The sequence below is a fragment of the Aureococcus anophagefferens genome, assembly GCF_000186865.1.
Source record: "Aureococcus anophagefferens unplaced genomic scaffold AURANscaffold_9, whole genome shotgun sequence".
In the NCBI taxonomy this organism is placed as follows: domain Eukaryota; class Pelagophyceae; order Pelagomonadales; family Pelagomonadaceae; genus Aureococcus; species Aureococcus anophagefferens.
This window is the reverse complement of record NW_008705569.1, coordinates 725,497-744,036: the sequence shown is the minus strand read 5'-3', so window position 1 is coordinate 744,036 and position 18,540 is coordinate 725,497. Positions and strand designations below refer to the sequence as shown.

Below are 18,540 nucleotides of genomic sequence, written 5' to 3'. Positions count from 1 at the left end.
CGTCGGCGCCTGGCTCACGCTCGGCGGCAAGAAGAAGCTGTCCCTCGAGGTCTGCCTCGATATCAACAGCGACACCATCGATGCGGCCTCGGCCGTCGGCGGCAAGGCCCTCGGCCTCGCCGAATGCGTCAAGGCCGGCGCGCGCGTGCCCGCGGCCTTCGCCCTGCCCGTCGCCGTCTTCGACGCCGCCGCGGCCGCCACGGGCGCGGCGGAAATCATCTCCGCGGCCGCCGCGAAGGCCCGGGCCGGCGACGACGCCGCCGCGCTCTCGGAGCTGTCGAAGGCGCGCGCGGCGCTGCGGACCTGCGCCTTCGACGACGCGCTCCGCCGGGACGTCGCGACGCTCGTCGGTGCCTTCGGGGACCGGGGCCTCGCCTGCCGGTCGTCGGCCGTCGCGGAGGACGGCGCGGGCGGCAGCTTCGCGGGGCAGCTCGAGACCGTGCTCAACTGCAAGACGGAGGCGGAGGTCCTCGCGGGCATCTTGGATGTGTGGTGCTCGGCGCTCGGCGAGGGCGTCGCCGCCTACCTCGGCGCGAAGCTCGACGCCGCGGCGCTGCACTGCGGCGTCGTCGTCCAGGCGCAGGTCGACAGCGCGAAGTCGGGCGTCGGATTCACCGCGAATCCCCGGAACGGCTGCGCGGAGGAGTTCCTCATCGAGGCCGTCTTCGGCCAGGGCGAAGGGCTCGTGTCCGGGCTGATCACGCCGGACCAGTACTGGATGGACGTGCGCGAGCCTCGGAGGCCCGTGTGGCTCCGGGAGCGCGTGTCGGACAAGGAGGCCGCGGTGCTGCTCTCCCCGGGCAACGCCGCGGGCACCCAGCTGTCCAGCGGCGTCCACACGGCGCGCGTCCTGTGCCGCGCCGAACTGCGGAAGCTCGCGCTCGAGCTGAAGCGCGTCGCGGACCACTTCGGAAAGCCGTGCGACGTCGAGTTCTGCTACGACGGCGCCGGCGTTTTATACGTGCTCCAGGCGCGGCCCATCACGACGGCGCCGGCCGTCGCGGAGGCCCTGCGCTGGGCCCCGCCCGACGCCGGCGCCTGGGAGCGCAACTCGCACACGACGCGGCCCATCCCGCCCGTGTGCTGGGGGCCCTTCTGCCGGCTCTTCGACGGGCTGACGCCCGTCGTGCAGAAATGGGGCGTCGCGCTCGGCAGCCTGCGGCCCCGCTTCCTCAACGGCCTGCTCTACAACTCCATGTGCCCCCTGGGCGTGCCCGAGCCGGCGCCGCCGACGCCGCCGCCGGGGCCCGTGCTCTGGCTCGCCGCGCGGCTGCATCCCGTGTTGATCGCCGCGAACTCGCGCGCGGTCAAGAGCCTGGAGACGCGGCCCTGGCTGTCCTGCGTCGACGAGTGGCGAACGCGGGACAAGCCGAAGATGGACGCGGCGGCGCTGGCGCTCGGCGCCGTCGACCTGGCGACGCTCTCCGACGACGAAGTGGCCGCGCACTGCGAGGCGTGCGTCGCGCACCTCGAGGCGGCCTACTACAGCCACGGCGCCCTGACGCCGGGCCCCATGTTCGGCCTCGCGCTGCTCCTCCACCGCTACGGCGCCTACGCCGACGACCGGGAGCTCGTCGAGGCCGCGACGGACGCGCGCGAGGCCTGGGACCACTCCGCGGAGCGGCCGCTCCGCGAGGCCGCGGCGGGCGTCGACCTCGCCGGCGCGCGGGCGGCGGCGGCGGCGGGGGACGGAGAGGCCGCCGCGGCGCTGGCGGCGCTCTGCGCGCGCGGCGACGCCTTCGGCGCCGCCGCGGACGCGTACGCGAAGCAGACGCGCGACGTCGTGCTCGGCGCGTACGACGTCGCGACGCCGTCCTTCCGCGAGCAGCCCGCCGTCTTCCTCGGCGTTTTGGTCGCCGCGGCGTCGACGGACCCGCCGGCGCCGGCGGCGCCGCCGGGGGAGCTGGCCGTCGCGGCGAAGATCCCCGCGGAGCTCCGCGCCGCGTTCGCGCGCGACGTCGCGGACTGCCGCCGCATGGCGCCCGTCCGCGACGAGCGCACGCTCTACAACGACAACCGGGCCAACGGCCTGCTCCGGCGCGCGCTCCTCGACGCCGGGCGGCGCCTGGCGGCGCGGGGCGCCGTCGACGACGCGCGCGACGCGCTCTGGCTGCCGCTCGACGACGCCGCGGCCATGCTCCGCGCGCCCGAGTCGACAATGTGGATGCCCGGCGCGGCCGCGGCGGCCCTCGCCGCGAAGCGCCGCCGCGCCGCGGAGACCTTCGCCATCGAGGACTCGCCGGCCTGGCTCAACGCGCCCGAGTCCGGGCCGCCAAAGCCGCCCGACTTCGGCCGGTGGTTCCCGCGCGGCGTCGGCACGTTGGGCGCGGCGTTCGTCCGCGGCTACAACGCCGTCGTCGACGAGGCCCAGGCCGCGGCGGGCTTCGCCCAGCACAACCTGAAGAAGGGCCAGGGCACCTACAAGGGGCTCGGCGCGGCGACGGGCACGTACGCGGGGACGGCGCGGGTCCTGCTCGACGCGTCGGACTACCCGTCGCTCCGGCCGGGCGAGGTCGCCGTTACTACCGCCACTACTGCTTCCTTCAACGCCTACCTGCCGCGCTGCGGCGCCATCGTGACGAACTTCGGGGGCATCCTGTGCCACGGCGCGGTCGTCGCGCGCGAGGGCGCCATCCCGGCCGTCGTCGGCTGCGCGCACGCGACGGAGCTCCTCGCGACGGGCGACAGGGTCCGCGTCGACGGCGACGCGGGCACCGTGGAGCGCCTCTGAGAGGCGCGGCAATTCGAAGGCCCCTGGAACCCCCCGAAATTCGACGACGCGTACCTTACCAAATAAGTTGCACTGAACCTTGCATCAGCATTGCACCCAGTTCCAAGGGGCTGCTTCCAGATGATGATGCGCGCGGCCTTCGCGCGTCCGCTGGCGCGCCGCAGCACCGCAGCGGCGCGCGTCGTCGGCCGCGGCGCGCTGGCGCGGTCGTCGACGTCGTCGTCGACGCACGCGCGCCTGCGCCGAGCCGTGGGCCCGGAGAACGTGACCTACTTCGTGCACGTCGCGAACCTCTGCGCCTGCTGCGCGCTCGTGAGCGACGACATACTGGCGCTGCGGACCTTCATGATCGGCAGCTCGGCGTCGATGATCGCCTTCAACATGCTCCAGCCAAAGTCGCTCGTCGCGCCGGCGGCGTGGGCGTCGTTCTTCATCTGCGGCCACGCGTTTCAGATCCTACGCATCCTCAACGAGGGGCGCGCGGTGGGCATGACGGACCGCGAGCACGCGCTGTACGAGCGCGGCTTCATGCGCTACGGCTTCAGCCCGCGCCTCTTCAAGGAATTGCTCGCGTCCGCGGCGTGGCTCGACTACGAAACCGGCGAGGAGCTCGTCGCGGAGGGATCGGCCGTGCGCCACGTCTTCGTGGTCGTCGCGGGCGCCGTGGACCTCCGGAAGCGCGGCGAAAAGGTGCGCATGATCGACGTCGATTCCTGCCCGCGCGGCGCGTGGATCGGCTGCTGCTACGAGTCGGCCGGCGACGAGAACGACATCCAGCCCTTCACGGCGACGGCCGCGTCGCCGCTGAAGGTCGTGCGCTTCGACCGCGCGGCGCTCCGGGCGACGATCGACGCGTCGCCGGCCGCGACGGCCGCCGCGGAGAAGCTCGAGATCGACGGCCTCGCGGGGAAGCTCGAGTCGACGGTCCGCGGCCACCTCGCCATCGAGCACGAGTACGCGCGCCAGGTCGCGGACCTCCAGGACAAGCTCCGCCAGCGCCGGGCCACGGCCGAGGCGCGCAAGGTCACGGAGGCTGGGTAAGACGACACATGGTCTAGATCCTTGCGGTAAAGGACGTGGTAAAGGCCTCGGTAAAACTCGCAAGTTGTATACGTACGGCAAGCGAGCCAAGAAGTGAGCCAAGGTGAAGCTTAGCCAAACTTTCAGTGTGTTGCAGCTCCCCCAGCTGGCACTCGCAGCATGCGAGCAGCGCTCCTGGCCCTCAGCGCGTGGTGTTGCAGCGCGCTGCAATACCACAAAAACACACGGAAAGATACAAGATGCCGCGCCGCGGGCGACGAATCGGGCGGCGGCGGCGGCCAGTTCGGCGGAAGGAAAGGATGCTGCTATAAGGCCGACAACTGGCTGAACTCGATGTCGGCGGAGGCGCCGCCGGAGACCGACGCGCCGCCGCTGGCGACCGCCGCGAGCACGAATCGCGCGCGAGAGCTCACGGCCGGCGGCGCGCCGCGCGCCGACAACCTGTGGCACCGCGACTGGGCGCACCTGCTCGACGAGAGCCTGCGCAAGTGCTCGGGAACGGCGTTGCTCCCGGCGCCGAAAGCCAGCGCGTCCCACTGCGCATCGCTCGCCGCATCGAGCGACCTCGTCGTCGTGAGCCACGACGACTCCGACGACCCCGTGTTCAACTACGCGACAAAGGCCGCGCTCGAGCTCTGGGACATGGCGTGGGACGAGTTCACGGCGACGCCGTCGCGCCTGAGCGCGGAGCCCGTCGAGCGCGACGAGCGCGAGCGCCTGCTGCGCCGCGTCGCGGCGGACGGCTTCGTCGACGACTACGCGGGCGTCCGCGTCTCGTCGAAGGGGACGCGCTTCGAGATCCGCGACGCCTACGTCTGGAACGTGTACGAGGACGACGTCTACGTGGGCCAGGCGGCCCTATTTCGGCGGTCCGACGTAACATTTCTGTGAAGTGTACGGTATGTTGAAGCCGGACTTGCATCGCTTTTGCCACTCATGATGGCCTCGCGCTCTCGCGCGGCACCGCACCGCTACCCAGCAACGATGTGCAGCCGGCGCATCGTCGCGCTGCTCTGCGTCGTCGCATCGACGGGTTTCGCGCCGCCGCCGACGCGATTGCGCCGCAGGACCACGCTCGTCGCCCTCGCGCCGTCCGACGGCGCGAGCGCTCTCGACGCCGCAAACACGCACATCGCCCTCGCGCCGTCCGACGCCGCGCACACGCTCGTCGCCCTCGCGCCGTCGGGCGTCGACGCGCTGCCCGAGCCGCTGCAGGCGGCGGTGTTCTTCGGCGCGTACGCGGCCCTCGGCGCGGGCACGGCCGCGACGACGAAGGTCCTCGACGGCGCGCGCGCCGCGCTTCCGGCGGGCGCCGCCGAGCTCTGGCGCGGGAGCGTCGAGGCGCTGCCGCTGCTCGGCGCGCTCTACGTCGCCGCGGGCGTCTCCCACTTCACGAACGCGGACGCGTTCCGCGCCATCTACCCGCCGCCGGGGACCTGGGGCGTGTGGTACCTGCCGGGCGGCGCGGGCTTCCACGTCGCCTGGACGGGTTTCGCGGAGTGCGCGGGCGGCCTGGGCCTGCTCGCCGGCGGCCTCCTCACGAAGCTCGAGGACGAGCGGCCGGGCCCGCTCGGCATCCCGCTGGCCGGCGCGCTGACGTCCGCGGCGGCCTTCGGGCTCTTCGCGCTCACGCTGGCGGTCACGCCCGCGAACATCTTCATGTTCACGCACGGCGCGACGATGACGCCCGGCGCGCTGCCCGTCGCGTTCCACTACGCGCGCTTCGCCGTCCAGGTCGTGATCCTGAGCCTGCTGCTCACGCTCGCGAAGGAGAGCCTCTTCTACGCCTGGGGCGACCAGCTCGACTAAAAGAAAGACGACGCTACTCGGCCTCGTCGCGGCCGACGAAGGGGAGGATCGCGCCCGCGAGGCCGACGAGGAGGTTGTCCGTGACGCCCGGCACGAAGGGCACGCCGACGAGGAGGCCGCCGAGGCCCATGGTCGCGCCGGCGAGGAGCTTGGGCAGCGCCGGCGGGTCCGCGAGCGCGCGCGCGACGTCCGCCGCGACGCCGTCGACCGTCGCGTTGGCGACGTACGCGAGCGCGCCGTCCGCGGCCTTCGCCGCGCGCCGGAGCTCCGCGTCGACGTCCAGCGCGCCGAACCGTTCGACGGCCGCCGCGGCGCGGCCGAGCTGGGCCTCGACCTCCTTGGCCGTCGCGCGGACGACGTCCTCGACGAACGCGCGGTCCTCGCGGTGCGAGGACCGGTACGCGTCCTTCGTCGCGGACCGGCGCCCGCGCGGCGGCGCCGCCTCGGGCGGCGGCGCCGTTTCGGGCTTCGGTGACGCTTCGGGCATCATCGGCGCCGCGTCGAGCAGCGGTGACGCTTCGGGCAGCATCGGCGCCGCGAAGGGCGCGTCCTCGAGCGCGGGCCCGGGCACGACGCGGGCCGGAGCCGCGGCGCCGCGGCCGTAGGAAGCGCCGAGCGCGCCCGCGGCGAGGACGACGGCGACGGCGAGGAAGGCGCGGCCGGCGACGCGCGGCGCCGCGACCTTGGCCCCGTCCGCCTCGGACACCGCCTCCGAGGGCAGCGGCGCGCCGTCGGCGAGGAACGACGCGATTTGGCGCGCGGCCGTCGGCGACGCGTCGTCGGCGCCGCTCGAGAGGCGCCGCAGGAGCTCGGACGACGACAGGTCACCGAGGGACTTCTCGAGGTCGCCGAGGCGCTGGGAGACCGCCTCGAGGCTCAGCTCCTCGCCCGCGAGGCCGTCGTCGTCGTCCGCGAACGCGCGCGCGCCGCCCGCTTTGAGCGCGGACCGGAGCAGCGCCCAGCGCCGCCGGGCCTCGGAGCGCGCGCCGGCGGGGGGCGCGTCGTCCTGCGCCGCCGCGAGGGACGCGTCGACGTCGATGAAGGAGTCGAGCAGCGTCCAGGACTCGGAGTGGTCGCCTTTCGGCGGGCTCGCCACGAAGATCTCTTCCGACGACGCCGACAGGCTCGGCGTCGGCTCGGACTCGGGCGTATCGACGAAGACGAGCGATTCTTCCATCCTTTTTTTGCGGTGCAGTGGACGCGCGTCGACGCGCTCGAGAACAAGTCGTGCGGCTTCGGCTAGCTTTTGTGTTTGCTCGGGTCAAACAAGGTGATCAACACCGGCTTCGTTGCCGTCGAGATACGATGTGCGCGGTGGCAGCCCGACGTCTCCTCCTGGTGTGGTCCTGCCTGGTTCCCACGCTGGGGGCGACAACTGAACGGGAAGCTCTCACAGCGCTCGCGAACGCGACGAATCTCCAAGGCTGGCAGCGGCGCAACAACTGGCTCACTCAAGCACCGATCTGCGACTGGGAGGGCGTCGGCTGCGACAGAGACGGCAGCGTGCGGCCCCGGCGTCGGGCTCTCCGACAGCCGAAACAACACAACCATCCCGTAGGTCAAGATCCTCGCCCTCTCCTTCAACAACATGACGGGCCGGCTGCCGCGTTCGCTGGACCTCCCCGCGCTCGAGGACCTCGACGTCGAACGGAACGCGATGAGCGGCGCCGCGCCAGCCATGCAACTCCCGAGGCTCCGCCAGCTCGGCCTCGGCGGCAACGCCTTCACGGCGGGGTTCCCCCTCTGCGACGAGCTCGCGCGCATCGTCGACGCCGCGGGCGCGGGGACGCCGCCCTGCGACCTCTCGGGCACGTCCTTCGACTGCACCTGCGCCGAGGCCATGGCGAAGTGCGGCGCGCCCTGCTAACACGAGTAGAGCCCGGGGCGCGGCGCCGCTCGGCATCGAATGCTTCAACGCGTCAATATGTGTGCTCTTGGGCATGCGGCTTCTCCGCCGGACCGTGACGCAAAATCCCCAATAATAATAATAATAATAATATCCAGCTTCAAGTTAGCACGCTCGGAGCATCTCTGAAGGTTATCCACGAAGGTGGGACCGGGGCAGCCGAGGCTTAGGCGCCCCTCGACACGCGCCCCCCCCCCCGGGGCGCCGCCATGTCGTAGACCCGGCCGACCGCCCGCGGAGAGCATGGACCGCCAGGTGCCGAACTCGCCCAACATCCGCGACGCCGGCGGCGTGCCGCGGAGCCACTTCGCCTACCGCGCCGAGGGCGAGCGCATGATCCTCAAGAACACGCCGCTGGGGCGGGCGCCCCAGGTGAAGCGGGAGAACCGCGACGACGACCTCGACCTCGCCGGCGCGACCCTCTTCGAGGAGGGGGCCTTCACGGGCACGCGGCGGGGCAAGCGGCAGTCGAGCGGCGGCGGCGCCGCCGCGGACCTGCCGTCGTCGCCCGAGTCCCTCGGGGGCGCGACGGACGCCCCGGCCGCCGCCCCGGCGCCCAAGGGCGCCGCCGTCGACATCAAGTTCCGCCCGCCGCGGAAGGCGTGCGGCGCGCCCGCGTCCCGCGCGCGCGCGCGCCGTCGTCTCGAGGAGCGCGCGTCCGTAGGCCCGTGGGCGGCAAGTGGACGGAGGAGGAGGACAACCGCCTGCGGGAGATCGTCGAGACCTTCGGGGCCAAGAACTGGAAGCGCCTCGCCATGCTCCTGGGCAACGTGCGGAGCGACGTGCAGTGCCTCCACCGGTGGAACAAGGTCCTGCGGCCGGGCCTGTCCAAGGGCCCCTGGACCGCCGACGAGGACAAGATCGTCAAGGACATGGTGCTCCGCCACGGCGCGGGGAACATCAAGTGGTCCGTCATCGCCGCGCAGCTCCCCGGCCGCATCGGCAAGCAGTGCCGCGAGCGGTGGTTCAACCACCTCGACCCCGAGATCAAGAAGGGCGACTGGACGCCCGAGGAGGACAACATCCTCTTCGAGACGCAGCGCGTCCACGGGAACCGCTGGTCCGAGATCGCCAAATTGCTGCCGGGCCGCACGGAGAACGCCGTGAAGAACCGGTGGAACTCGTCCGCGCGGAAGCGCTGGCTCCGGGAGAACGGCCTCACGGAGGCGTCGGCCGCCGCCGGCGCCGCGGCCAAGGCGTCGAGCCGCCGCGCCGGGGCGCCGAAGCCCGCCTTCGCGCGGCCGCCCGCGCTGTCGATGGAGGACGGCGGCATGCTGTGTGGAAATCAACCACTGGTTTGGGGGGTCCCCACCAAACTTCAGAACTCTCTATCTCAATCAAATCGAAGTCGATTCGGCTGATTTTTGGACGAATCGATCGCTCTCGTCGAGTTCTCGAAGCACAGCCGAAGAAGCTGGTCCGAACCGTTCGATTACGCTCACATTGAAGTCGGGTTGAAGATTTGATTTCCACACAGGCGGCATGTCGTCGTTGATGAACTCGCCGATGACGGAGCTGCTGGACCACGAGCTCTCCGGCGGTTTGGTGGGCACCGTGGACCCCAACGACGTCTTCCTGCCCTTCGACGACGACTCGGCGGCGACGACGGAGCACGGCGACTGCCGGTCGCCGCGCGGCGGCGGTTTGGACGACGACGACGACGACCTCAAGATCGACTTCAGCCCGCGCGCGGAGTTCAGCCCGCGGGTCGGCGACATGGACCTGGGCGGCGGCGTGCTCGACCTGCTGGCCACGGACTCCTTCGCCGCGGACACGCCGACGAACGGCGGCCTCGGCGCGCGCGGCTCGGGCGCGGCCGAGGGCTCGGAGCCCGCGCCGCGCTTCTTCGCCAAGGCCGAGCCCGGCGACCGGTCGGCGACGCCCGCCAGCGGCTCCGAGGCGTCGTCGCCGGCGACGGCCGCGGGCATGCCGCCGACGCCCGCGGAGGAGAAGCTGCACCGCGCGGCCAAGGAGGCCGTCGACCGCGTGCTCGCGTCGAGCCGCAACGGCCAGCAGACGGAGGTGCCGCTGACCATGCTGCCCTACTTCGAGTTCCTCAACGAGCGCGGCCAGCGGTCCATCATGAACCAGCTCATGGCCCAGTTCTCCCAGACGTCCATCGCGGGCGGGCCCGCGGCGCCGCCGCCGCCGCCGGCCGCGCCGCAGCCGTCGCCCGTGGTCCCGCCGCGGGGCGCCGGCGCCGCGCCGGCGCCGGCCGCGCCGGCGTCCCAGCCCATGCTGCCCCACCCCCTCATGCCCCTGGGCTTCCCGCGGCCCATGCTCAGCGGCGCGCCTCTCTTCGCGCCGGGCGTGCCCATGGCCGTGCCGCCGGGCGCGCCCCTCATGCCCCTCATGCCCGGCATGCCGCCGCAGCCCCACATGGCCTTCGCGCCGCCCATGGGCGGCCCCTTCGTCACCGCGCCCATGCCGCCGATGATGCCGCACCCGCCGGCGGCGTCCGGCCCGCCCCCGACGTCGAGGTGAGGCCGCGCCCGTTGTTTCCCCTCGCTCGCCGCGCGCGTCCTCGACGACGACGGCGCCCGCGCGCGAGCGCCCCTCTTTTTCATATAGAATCGAAATTAGCCGCCGTGGTTGAAGATGCGCTTGGGCAATTTGTTGACTTCTTGCCGCAGGATCTCCACACTTGGACAAGCGAGTGCGATGCAGCCGCCGCGCGGCCCACTGCCGCCGCCGACGCGCATGCCGCCGCGCGGGCCACTGCCGCCGACGCGCATGCCGCCGCGCTGCGGCCCGCCGCCGACGCAGCGCGCGCCGGACATGCAGCGGACGCGGCGCATCCGCTGCGGCGACTGGGAGATCTGCGTCTCGCCCGGTCCCATGCTGCGGTCCGTGGAGACGCGGAGCCTCTGCCAGTCCTGGTTCTCGCCGCGCCACCCCTGGTGCGTCGGCGGCAAAGGCCCGCCGCCGGACTGCCCCTGCGGGTCGCTGGACCTCTGCGGCGTGGCCGCGCACGTTCCCGAGGCCGTCCACGGCCGGTCCTACGTCGAGTGCGTGCACGCGCCGTCCCAAACGCGCCTCTCCCTCGACGCGCTCCACGCCCTAAAGGCCTGGGCGGCGCTGTCGGCGCGGCGCGACTCCCGGGGCGAGTTCGCCAAGTGCGATCGGAGCACGTTTTGGGACGCCGCGGAGGCCCGCGCGACAGTCGCGACGCTCGGCGGCGCCGACGCGAAGATCAAGCCGGCGCAGGCCTGGGACTGGACCTTCGAGACGGACTACGCCGGGCGGCTCGGGCGCGTCGGCGACGGGGAGCCCGTCGGGTCGCGCGTCGGCGACGTCATCGACGGCACGCTCGCGAGCCGCCTCTGGAAGACGTCCGCCGCGGCGGGCGGCGCCGCGCCGGCGCCGGCCTGGGTCCCCGACGCGCGGGCGGCGTCCATGACGGGCAAGGAGGCCGTGGAGCGCGCGTGGCGCAGCGAGCCCGCGGAGCTGCGGGAATCGGTGCCTTTCTATCAGGACCTGCTCCACGACGAGGGCCTCGCGAGCCTGGAGTGCAGCGTCGTGGTCACGATGACGACCTGGTTCGTGCTGCTGCGGTCGACGGTCGTGGTCCTGGGCAAGGCCGCGACGGTCCGCGAGGCCAAGTTCTTCTGCGACGGAAAAGACGTCTTCCGGTCGCTGTCGGAGAAACGCTGCGCGTCGCCGCGGACCGTGTCCCTGCGCCACCTCGCGCCGCGCCTCGAGGACGGGGCCTGGCCCTTTGCGGGGGAGGTCCACGCGCGCCTCGACGTGCGCGGGGCGGCGGCGGCGCCGTCGGTCGACGCGGCCGCGCGGCCGGCGACGCTCGCGGCCGCGGCCGCGGAACCCGCGGGCGGCGACGACGACGCGCCGGAGTCCTTCGCGGCGGCGGACGACGGCGGCGCCGTCGCCGCCCTCGCCGTCGACGGGGCGCTCAAGGTCGTCGCCTACGGCGAGCGCGTCCGCGTGTTCCGGGAAGCCGCGGCCGCCGCCGCCGTCGCCGTCGCGTCCGCGCGCCGCGTCGTCGTCGCCGCGGCCGACGGTGCCGTGGTCGTGTATGCCGTGGACGGCGACGGCCTCAGGAAAACCGGGACGCTGCTGCCGCCGGCGCCGAGGCCGCTGCGCCTCGGCGCGGGCCCGCTCGCGGCCGCGGCCGGCGCTTTCGTCGCCGTCGCTCGGGGCCACGAGCTCCACCTGCTGCACCTCGACGGCGAGGTCGCGCCGCCGACGCTGGAGCAGCGAAGCCTCGTCGACGACCCCGCCGCGCCGTCGCTCGGCGCCGTGGCCGCGCTCGCGGCGGCGCCGGGGCGCGTCGCCGCCGCGTGGTCCCAGGGCACCGTCGCGGCCTGGACGGGCGACGGCGGCGAGGCCGCGCTCCGGCGGCCCCTCGGCGGCGCCGCGGCCGTCGCCGCGGCGTCGGGCTGGACGGCGGCGGCGGTCTACGGCGGCAAGGTCCACTGCTACTCGCCGTCGGGCGCGCTCGCCACGGCCGCGGGCCCGAAGTCGACGGCCGCGGCGGCCGTCGCGCTCGGCGACCGGGGCGACGACGCGCTCCTCGTCGCCGCGGGCGGCGACGAGTGCGTCGTCTGGCGCCTCGGCGCGTCCGCGGTCATCGACCCCGTGTCGCGCGCGGACCGGTGCCTCCGCTGCGAGACGGGCAAACGCGTCGCGGGACTGGCCCTCGACGCGCGCGCGGGGCGCCTCGCGGTCATCTCCGACGCCGGCGCCGTCGCCCTCTTCGACGTCGGCGCCGCGCTCGACGGGCCGCCGTCGGAGCCGACGCGCGTCGCGCGGCCGGTCGCCGCGCTCGACCGCGCCGACGTCGTCGGCGCCGTCTGGCTCAAAGGCGGCGCGCTCCTCGTCGCGACGCGCGCGTCGACGACGGCGCTCTATAACGTGGCTTCTTAGACAGGCGCGGTCCCTGAACGAACGGAGCTCCATGGCTTCTTAGACGTCCCGGTCCGACCGCCAGTACTCGACGACGAGCCAGAAGACGCCCCTCGGGAGCGGCGTCCTCGGGCCGAAGAGGCGCTCGAGCGCGCGGTCCTCTTTGGTGGCGCCGCCGTCCGGCGGCGACGCGCGGCCGCGCTCGCAGAGCAGGCGGAGCCGCGCGAGCGCGACGCGCGGCTCCCTGACGAATTTGGCGTAGCCGCCCGCGCGCCGCACGTCGGCGAGCCAGTCGGCGAGGTGCCGAGAAGCGGCCAAGTCCATTTCAGCGAGAAAATGTGGAACCTCAAGATTGTGTTCCTCCGTTTGCATTTGGAATCTTTGCATGTGCTCGCAGGTTCTGCGCACGAGCGTCTCCGCGTCACCCAGGAAACTCGTGAGCGACAGGTCGGCCCCGCACTTCACCAGGAACTTGGCGAAGTCGACCATCGCGGGGAACGTTGGCGCGAACTGCAAGTAATACATGAGCGGCGTCAGACCGGGTCCGTTCGGGGCAGATAACTGTACGTTGACATCGCCGCCCGCGTCCAGCAACACTCGGACCTCCTCGGCGCAGGCGCAATAGAAGATGGGCTCGATGCCGTTCGGTGTGTGACTCACTTCTGCGCCGTGCTCGATGAGCAGGCGCATCATCTCCACCCGGGAGGGCCCCATACACGCACAAGGAGGCATGTGTGCTTGATGAGGAACGAGCGTGCGCTGCAAGAGCGTAAAGCCGTTCGAGTCGACGTCGTTCGCGTCGCGCGCGCCCGACGTCAGCCAGTGCCGCACGACTGCGAAGTTGCCAGCTTCGAGGGCGATGGCGACGTCCTCGGGCACCACCATCTTAGGTGCTCACGTGCCACGCGCACCACGCGATGGCCGCGAAGGACGCGCCGCAGCAGCAGAGCACGAGGCCGCGGAAGAGCTGGTAGCCCTGTTCGGCGGCGCGCAGCGAATCCTCCTCGTCGTCGTCGTCGGAGAGGGCGACGTCCGGCGCTTCTTCGTCCGCGCGCAGCCTTCGGTTCATGCACCGGCTCAGCACGGCGCGCGCGACGAGGCACAGGCTGCTCGGCGCGCGCGCGCGACGAGGCTCCGGCGTTCAGCTTGGCATCAATACAGCTTCAACCTAGCGCTTCAACCAAATCCTGCAGCGCGGAGCTCCGAGGGACCAAGCCCTTTGTGGCGCCGCAACGACCGCGACGCTGGCTTTGACGGGCAAAATCGCATTAAAGCACGTCGCGCACGCCGGGCAGCTGCTTGAGGCCGTAGGCCGCGGGCCAGACCATGGCGTTGGCGAAGAGCGCGACGAAGATCTCGCCCCAGAACGACTTCGCGCCGAACTTGCGCGGCGGGCCGTCGTCCGTGGCGTCCTCGCTGCTCCGGACGTAGAAGGTCCGGTCGTTGTGGATCGGCGCCCCCCGGGTGACGGACGCCGGGATGCGCTGCGTCACGTCGTGGCCCGCGGAGAGCATGCCCGCGTAGGCCCAGACCGCGAGCGCCAGGAAGATGGGATGGATGACGTAGACCGCGTAGGCCGCGTCGCAGGCGGCCTTGGCGAGCTTCGAGGGCTTCTCGTTGTGCTGGCCGAAGCCGTGGAGCAGGGCCAGGGACACGGCGACGGCCCAGACGGCGCCGAGGACCTCGAGCGACCCCGTCGTCGGCGCGTTGTCCGCGCCGAAGTAGGTCAGGGCCTTGATCGCGAAGAAGAGGTAGCCCGCGAAGGCGACGACGACGCAGCGCAGGAAGTTCGCCGTCGACGGCGCGTAGCCGACGATGGTCTCGAGCCAGTTCTGGCGGTAGGCGTAGACGCCCGCCGCGAACCACGTCACGTATTGGACGGAGTAGTAGCAGGTCACGGGGTTCAGCCAGAGCAGCCGCGCGCCGGACATGGCGTGCTCGAGCACGCCCATGAACAGACCGCCGACCAGCAGGAACGCGCCGAATGAACGGCGCCGCCGCCGCGCGGTCGATGTCGTGGGGGCACGCGACGTAGATGCAGGAAAAGATGACGAGCGTGCACAGGTACCAGGGCGGCCCCTCGACGATGGTCCAGTGCTTGTTCTTCGACTTGCGCGTGATCACGTGGGGCATGAGCCAGCATTCCAGCAGGGGGCCGATAAGGAAGTAGTAGACGACGCAGGGGATGGCGAGGCGCTTGAACCTCTCCTTCAAAAAAAACCACGCGCCCTTGCGGTCGAAGGACGCCGGCGTGAAGTAGCCGCTGATGAAGAAGAACAGGCCCATGAAGTACAGCTGGTTCAGATTCAGGAACCACATCGCGCTGATCGACCGGCTGAAGATCGGCGTCTGGGGCTGGGCCGTCGTGTACTCGACGACGCTGCCCCACGGGGCGGCCACGGAGCCTACAATTATCGACGATATCCCGAATCGCTCGACAGACGCCGCGCCGCGCCGGGGCTGCCGTCGAAGGAGAGCACGGCGTGGTGGCAGACGACGAGCGCCGAGAGCGCGACGCGGAGCCGGTCGATGTAGTAGGCGCGCGCGGGCCGTTTCGGCGCGGCGGCGCCGGCCTCCTCGTCGGCGCCGTCCAAGGCGGCGTAGCTGTCGTCGCCGTGCAGGCTCGACGCGAGCATGCCGCAGTGCTTCTCGATGAAGTGCCTCGGGAGGACGACGAAGTAGACGATGCCCGGGACGAGGAAAAAGTACATCAGCAGCTCGACCATGGACCGCTCGATGGCATGGCCGGCGAAGGGGCTGATGGGCCGCGCCGCGTCGTCGTCCTTCATCGCGCGGCGGGAAGAGATGGCAGCCTATCAGGAATAGAAGAGCGGCCGAAGAATGCACCTCTTTGGAAAAAAAAGGGCTGCCCACGTAAAAAAAATCATCATCGACGATGGGTTGGTGGCCTCTGCTCTGGCTCGCCCTCGGCGCGGTGGACGCGCGGAAGGGGCACGGGAGCCACGGCGCCCACGACGAGCGCCGCGGGCCCGGCGCCCAGCGCTACCTCACCTACAACGAGACCGAGGGCCTCAACAACCAGCGCATCGCGCTGGAGAACGCGCGCCTCATGGCCATCCTGCTGAACCGGACCCTCGTCGTGCCGGACACGATCCCGCCCCACGACTCCGGCGACCCCTTCCCGACGAAGACCTGCCGCGTCTTCAACTGCGAGTCGCTGAAGGTGCCCTGGGTGTCGCAGCGCTACTTCGAGGACCACCGGAAGCGGTGGCCCGCGGCGTCGCGCGGCGACGCCGCGGCCTGCCTCGACGTGGAGGCCTGCGAGGACTTCCTGCTGGACCCGCCGACGCGGACGGTCGTCGAGGTGCCCCAGGACAAGACCATGTACCACATGAGCCTCAAGTCGCCGAAGCGGTGGGTCCTCTCGAAGATGAAGAACGACCGCGAGCTCGCGCCCAACGTGCTGACGGTCAACAGCCGCCTCGTGGCGCGCGCGAAGCAGATCATCGACAAGCTCGGCAGCGCCTACGACGCGGCGCACCTGCGCACGGGCGACTACTTCGACGCGCTCTACCCGGCCGTCGTCGAGCACGCGAAATACCGCATCAACAAGCTCCGCAACGTCACCATGCGCCGGAGCCGGCCCCTCTTCCTCATGACCGTGCGCGTCCCCGAGGGCTGGGGCATCGGCTACGACTCCGTGCGCACGGCGACGTCCGACTTCGCGGACGCCGTCCGCGGCATCTCCGTCGCGGAGCGCGGCGTCGTCGAATCCGTCGTCTGCGCGAACGCGCACCACTTCGTCGCCACGGGCTCGTCGTCCATGAGCGAGTGGGTGCTGCGGCTCCGCGCGACGCGGCCGCCCTGGTCCGTCCTCGTCAAGCACGCCGCGCGGCCCGACCCGGCGGTCGACTGCCACAGCGCGTGGTGCTTCGAGGTGCCGCCGGCGGACCGGAAGCCGGCGCCGCCGGCGCCGCCGCCGCCGAAGCTGGCGCGCGCCGTGCCCGCGCCGCCGCCCCGGGAGCACCTCGACGGGCCGCTCTACGCCGGCGAGCTCGAGCAGTACAAGGCCACGCGGCAGCGCGAGCACGGCGGGAGCCACGGCGGGCACGGCGGCGGCGGGGGGCACGGCCGGCACCGATCCGGCCGCGGCGGCGGCGGCGGCAAGCCCACGCTGGTCACGGAGTCGTACCAGATCCGCGCGAGCAGCCTGAAGCAGGACGAGCGGGGGGGCTAACGACTCGCTCGTCGCGGCGCCCGAGGGTTTCAAAACCCACATGGTTCGTGGCGCCCGAGGGCTCCTCGGTCACGCGGAGAACGCCTAGTTTACGGCGCCTTCCGACACGGCGTCGAGCAGCGTGCGCCGATCGTCGGCGTCCCTGCGCCGCAGCACCATGCGCGCCCAGGTCCCCCAGTATTCCGCGCCGTGCGCGTCCGGCGCGCGCTCCGCGTAGCTCGCGGCGTCGACGTCGAAGTAGGGTTCGTAGAGCGGCCGCAGCACGGCCGCCTGCTCCGGCCGCACGCCCGACAGGCACAGCGCGCCGCCGGGCTTGCAGCCCAGCGCGAGCGTCGCGACCATCGACGGCCGCGAGAGCTGGCCGACGAGGATGTTCGCGCAGACGTAGTCGAAGGCCTCGTCGCCCGGCACGACGGCGCGCCCGTGGACGAAGCGCACGCCGCCGCCGACGCCCGTCGCGGCCGCGTTCGCCTCCGACGACTCGAGGGCCTCGTACTCGACGTCGACGCCCAGGGCCTCGGCGCAGCCGAGGCGCCGCGCGGCGAGCATCAGGACGCCGGAGCCGCAGCCGTAGTCCAAAAACGACGCGCCGGGCGCCCAGTCGATGCCCGACAGCCACTCGAGGCAGAGCGCCGTGCTCGGGTGCGCGCCGTCGCCCCAGCCGCCGGCGGAGACGTCCGACGTGCCGAGGACGACGCGCACCGCGTCCGGCGGCGTTGTTGCCGTGCTGGCGTCGTCGCTCGAGACGACGTGCACGCGTCCGCGGACGAGGCCCTCTTTCGGCACGAGAGCGGTGGCTGCGGTTGCGAGGAGCAGCAGCAGCAGCAGCGCTTGTGGCATGAACATTGCTTTGCGTTGCGCATCGCACTCGCGGCTTCAACTTTTCCTCAATGTGAGCATCAACGCGCGCGTTTTCTTGAGTCTGGACGAACGAGAAATCGGGCTACCATTGCTGCCCCATGGGCAGCGCGAATGCGTCAACAACCGCGTCCGCCATGACGACGCCGCTGTGCATAGCCTTGCTCGTCTTGCTGGGCGTGCACCACCACGCCACCACGACGCGACAAACGGATGCCATCGCACGGCTGCAGGCATCCTACGCGCGCCTGCAGAGCTCCTACGCGGCGCTCGCCGCGGCCTGCGCCGAGCCGCGCCAGCATGCGCACGCGCCGGCGAAGCACGGCTGCGGGCCCTTCGCCGGCTGCGTCGACCGCGTCGCCGCCGCGGGCGACGCCGTCGCGAGCCGGCGGCGATCCAAGGGCGCCTTCGCGACGTTCGGCGCCGCGTCGTGCATGAACGGCCTCTTCGGCATGGTCCTGCTCCCCGTCCTAGCCCACGTGCCGAGGCCCAAGATCCTCGAGATCGGCCTGGGCTGCGGCATGCCCGACGGGCCGGGAGAATCCGCGGACGTCTGGCACGAGCTCTTCCCGCGGGGCCTGGACCTGTGGGTCGCGGAGTACGACGCGCCCTGCGTCGCGGCCTACGAAACGTCGCCGCTGAAGCACAACGCGACGCGCGTGCTCGTGGGCGACCAGGGCGACGCCGACGACCTGCGGCGCTGGGCGCGCGACGCCGGCGGAGCCTTCGACGCCGTCATCGACGACGGCGGCCACAGGAACTCGCTGCTCCTCGCGAGCTTCCGCGAGCTCTGGCGCCACGTGCGCGACGGCGGCGTCTACTTCATGGAGGACCTGAGCATGGGCCGCGTCGCCGCCTTCGACGACACGAACGGCGAGGCCGTCATGAGCGACGTCGTCGCGTCGTGGATCGACCAGCTCCTCATCACGACCAAGTGGGACGAGGCCTACTGGGGCCCCCAGCCGACCTTCGACGCGGAGACACGACGACGATTCCCACTGCCCGACGACGTCGCCTTCATCTCCTGCGGGCCCAACGCGTGCGCGCTCGGCAAGTCGCGGACGCCGGGCATCACGCGCCCGTTCCCCGGGCTCCGCCTCGACTTCCGGAGCGGGTACTAAGGGACTGTCTTGT

The 18,540-nt window shown here is 72.2% G+C and overlaps 2 protein-coding genes across 2 annotated transcripts; both read left to right on the top strand.

Moving 5' to 3' along the window:
• Positions 1–8,164: 8,164 nt before the first annotated feature.
• AURANDRAFT_7821 (hypothetical protein) lies at positions 8,165–8,626 on the top strand (the record flags this gene model as incomplete). Its single annotated transcript, XM_009038623.1, has 1 exon — positions 8,165–8,626. A coding segment is annotated over one exon (462 nt), but the record flags the coding sequence as incomplete, so codon positions are not given.
• Positions 8,627–15,246: 6,620 nt separating this feature from the next.
• Positions 15,247–18,527, top strand: AURANDRAFT_64194 (hypothetical protein; the record flags this gene model as incomplete). Its single annotated transcript, XM_009038840.1, has 2 exons — positions 15,247–16,488; positions 17,640–18,527. 2 exons carry the CDS (start codon positions 15,247–15,249, stop codon positions 18,525–18,527), a joined length of 2,130 nt encoding a protein of 709 aa, XP_009037088.1.
• Between the last annotated feature and the right edge of the window lie 13 nt (positions 18,528–18,540).